The 3,420-nt window shown below is 45.6% G+C and overlaps 1 protein-coding gene across 1 annotated transcript; it reads left to right on the top strand.

The window, feature by feature from the left end:
* Positions 1–268: 268 nt before the first annotated feature.
* Positions 269–1,853, top strand: LOC126794140 (AT-hook motif nuclear-localized protein 28). The gene has a single exon (XM_050520803.1). It carries the CDS (start codon positions 502–504, stop codon positions 1,441–1,443), a length of 942 nt encoding a protein of 313 aa, XP_050376760.1. The 5' UTR covers positions 269–501; the 3' UTR covers positions 1,444–1,853.
* The last annotated feature ends 1,567 nt before the right edge of the window (positions 1,854–3,420 follow it).

Here is a 3,420-nt window from a genome sequence, read left to right on the forward strand (position 1 = left end):
AGAAAATAAAGGCCCCCCTCCTCTCTCTCTCTCTCTAACTTTGAAGAAAAGAATTGTTCATATAAGGCGGTGCGAGAACAAATCTCTCTCTCTCTCTCTCGTTTCATTTTCCTCAATGACTGCTCATGCTTCCCCTGTGGACCCTACTTTACCTCCCACATGAACAGCGGCGCCATTAGTCCTTACTTAGTTTCCAAGCTCACCCACCTCTCTCGAACCATCCTCATCCTCTTCCCCCCCCCCCCCCCTCATCCTTTTTATTATAAAGAAATCCGCCACGCCCATACCTCTTCCTCCCTCTCGATCATCATCATCATCAAAACCCTATCTCACCCTCGAAAAAACCATTAAACAAAACCCCCCATTATTGTTCCCTCTCCTTCTTCCCTTCCCTCCCTTTTTCTTTTATTCTCAGAAGTTTCTCACCGCAAATCTTCCCCCGACCAATCAGCTCCACTTCCCATCTTAAAAAACATTACTTCAAAACTACAGAAGACAACCATGACAGGTGAATATGGAGGTGGCGGTGACACCAAGAGTGAAACCCCAAACATGTTCTCCAAGCTTCACCATCACAACTCCAACAACACCCAACACCACCACCCTCAGCAGCAGTACCACCACCAGTTCTCCAACCCCTTCCAGGTCACTCCCGTCTCCGCCCGCGAATGCCAACAGCCCCAGACTTCTGAAGAAGAAGACACTAGCCGAACCAGCAGCGGCACTGCCCAAAAGACACTCATTTCCGACCCCAACAACCCCGCCGGCTGCGACGGCGCCACCATTGAAGTCGTGCGCCGCCCCCGGGGCCGCCCTCCCGGCTCCAAGAACAAACCCAAGCCGCCTGTGTTCATCACCCGCGACTCCGAGCCCGCCATGAGCCCTTACATTCTCGAAGTCCCCGGCGGCAGCGACGTCGTCGACGCTGTCTCACGCTTCTGCTGCCGCAAGAACATCGGCCTCGTCATCCTCACCGGCTCCGGTACCGTCGCCAACGTCACTCTACGTCAGCCTTCCACTACTCCCGGCGCTACTGTCACCTTCCACGGCCGCTTCGACATCCTCTCTATCTCCGCCACGTTCCTTCCGAAGACGGCGACGGGACCCATACCCAACGGCTTCACCATCTCCCTCGCCGGACCACAGGGCCAGATCGTTGGAGGACTCATCGCCGGGGCACTTATAGCCACCGGAACTGTTTACATCATCGCCGCATCGTTCAACAACCCTTCGTTCCACCGGCTGCCGATGGAGGACGTCGACGCGCCGAGGAACTCCGTGTCGGGAGGAGAAGCTCAGTCGCCGCCACTCTCGACGGGCGGGGAGAGTGGGGGTCACGCGCCCGCGCTGTCTTGTGGGATGGCCATGTACAGCGGTCACCTTCCTACTGATGTTATCTGGGCCCCGACTGCAAGACAACCACCGCCTCCGCCACCCTACTGATCAGAAACCAACCAAGTTCGAGTCTTTTTACTCGTTTCTTTCTGGAAATGATATCGCCACTCCAAAAACTACTCACTGCACTCCCATTATTACTTCATTTAGTTCACATACACAGATGAAGCTAAACAAGAGGGTAGACTGTTGTTGGAGTTATGATGGCATCTCCTGTCGAACTTTCTGGGTTCATTTCATCGGGTTAAACTTACTGTGAATTTAGAAGCTAAGCTGGTTTTTTTTTTTACTTTCATCGATCAGGCTACTTGTTTTTTAGACTTCCTCTGCAAATTTTTTTGTATGTTTCATGTTGATTCATGTAGACGGTAATGTTTTTATTTTTTAATCAAATTATGTAGACGGTAATGTTAATGCTAGTGTTTAGTGCTAATGTTCATTGGATTTGATTGAAAATATTTGAAATTTTGATTGAGAAATAATGTTTGAGCAAGGAGTGCAATACAATGCATGTGAGTGGGGTGGCAGAGAGATGTGATTTAATGGGGGTGGTCAGTTTTGATGTGTGTGGCGTGAATAGATAACTCAATGGTCTCTGCGTCTGAGTGTTCTGAGTTTGCAGAAGCTTGCAGTGTCTTTAATGGTTGGCTGAAGCTGTGTCCGGCTAGCGCCCTCTTGGAGCAAAAGCCAGGGCTGCTTTTTCAGTTTTGGATTTGTTGGGTTAGCCTTTAATGGGGTTTTGGGTTTGGTTTGGTTTTGAAGTTAGGGATTGATCAATCGTTCTCCTGCTAGCTCATTCATTCATCAGTCATCACTGTCTTCGTCGTGATCTAGCTGAGCTGGTACTGGGTGTACTGAAGAAAATGATGATGGTGAATTGGTGATGATGAAGCAAACATAACACAGCATGCACCACTGGCGCAAGATAGGGATAGATATATAGATATAAATGCCATTCTGGATTTCTTCTCCATCTATCTTCTTCTTCTTCTTACCTTTCTGGATTTGGATATAGTGTGTGGCACTGTGGCAGTAGAGAACGTGGCTGGGGTTTGTGCTTGCCAGTTTAGGTTGGGTTCTTTTTCAGAGAGTTATTGCGTTTATCCAATATATGGGTGCGTTGATCAGAAGAAGCCATTCTAGCTTCCTCTTCTTCCCTCCACTCGTTTTGATTCTTTGCTCTCTAATAAAATTGGGTGCTTTTCCTATCTAACTTCGGTGTTGTGTACTTTGGTCTGTTTCACTCTTTATTACTTGGACTGATCAGTGATCACTTTGTTCTCAGCTCCCATACTTCCTTTCCTTGGTAGGAAAAAAGCAAACACAACATAATGAAACGGAGAGAAGCAAAGGTGGTTGCTTGGCTCTTCCCGAGCCTCTAAATTAATTGTCTTTTTAACTATACACCAATTTCTTTTTAGCAATTGGAATCCTTGGCAATTTTGAAATTTAGTTTGCATGAATTATTCAACTAGATTCAATTTCTAACCGTGTAACATGATCCTCATTGCTCAATTTACTTACTCCTATCCTTTTTTTGAAAAATTGGTTCCATTAACAAAGTCCAAAGGCACCTTACATCTTTACTTAATCCTTGTCGACCTCATCCCATAACAGTTGTGATGGTCTTTTCCGGTCGTCAATCTGGTGTGTGAAGTGGAAATTAGAGGATATTCTTTAGGTGATGCATACCTCATTGTCACAGTTTTCCCCTAGCGATATATGATAACAGTATGTATGACATGATACAATCACCTTTAATTGGTAATAACTAATAAGTCTTCAAAGTAGTATTATTAATCGTCAAATCATGTTATGGGTCTTTAAGTAATAGATTTTCTCAGTTAGTACATTTTGTAACATGGTAAAATGTCGTTTAATGAATCTAGAGGTCATTACTGTGAACTTTCAATCGGATAAGAGCGATTTTATTGCATACCCTCTTGAAGCAAATAATGATAGAACAAGAGGACTATTTAGAGGTCATACATTTGAAAGAAAATGTTGGCCAAACAGTTTAACTAC

The sequence above is a fragment of the Argentina anserina genome, chromosome 5 (genome assembly GCF_933775445.1).
Source record: "Argentina anserina chromosome 5, drPotAnse1.1, whole genome shotgun sequence".
NCBI lineage: Eukaryota > Viridiplantae > Streptophyta > Magnoliopsida > Rosales > Rosaceae > Argentina > Argentina anserina.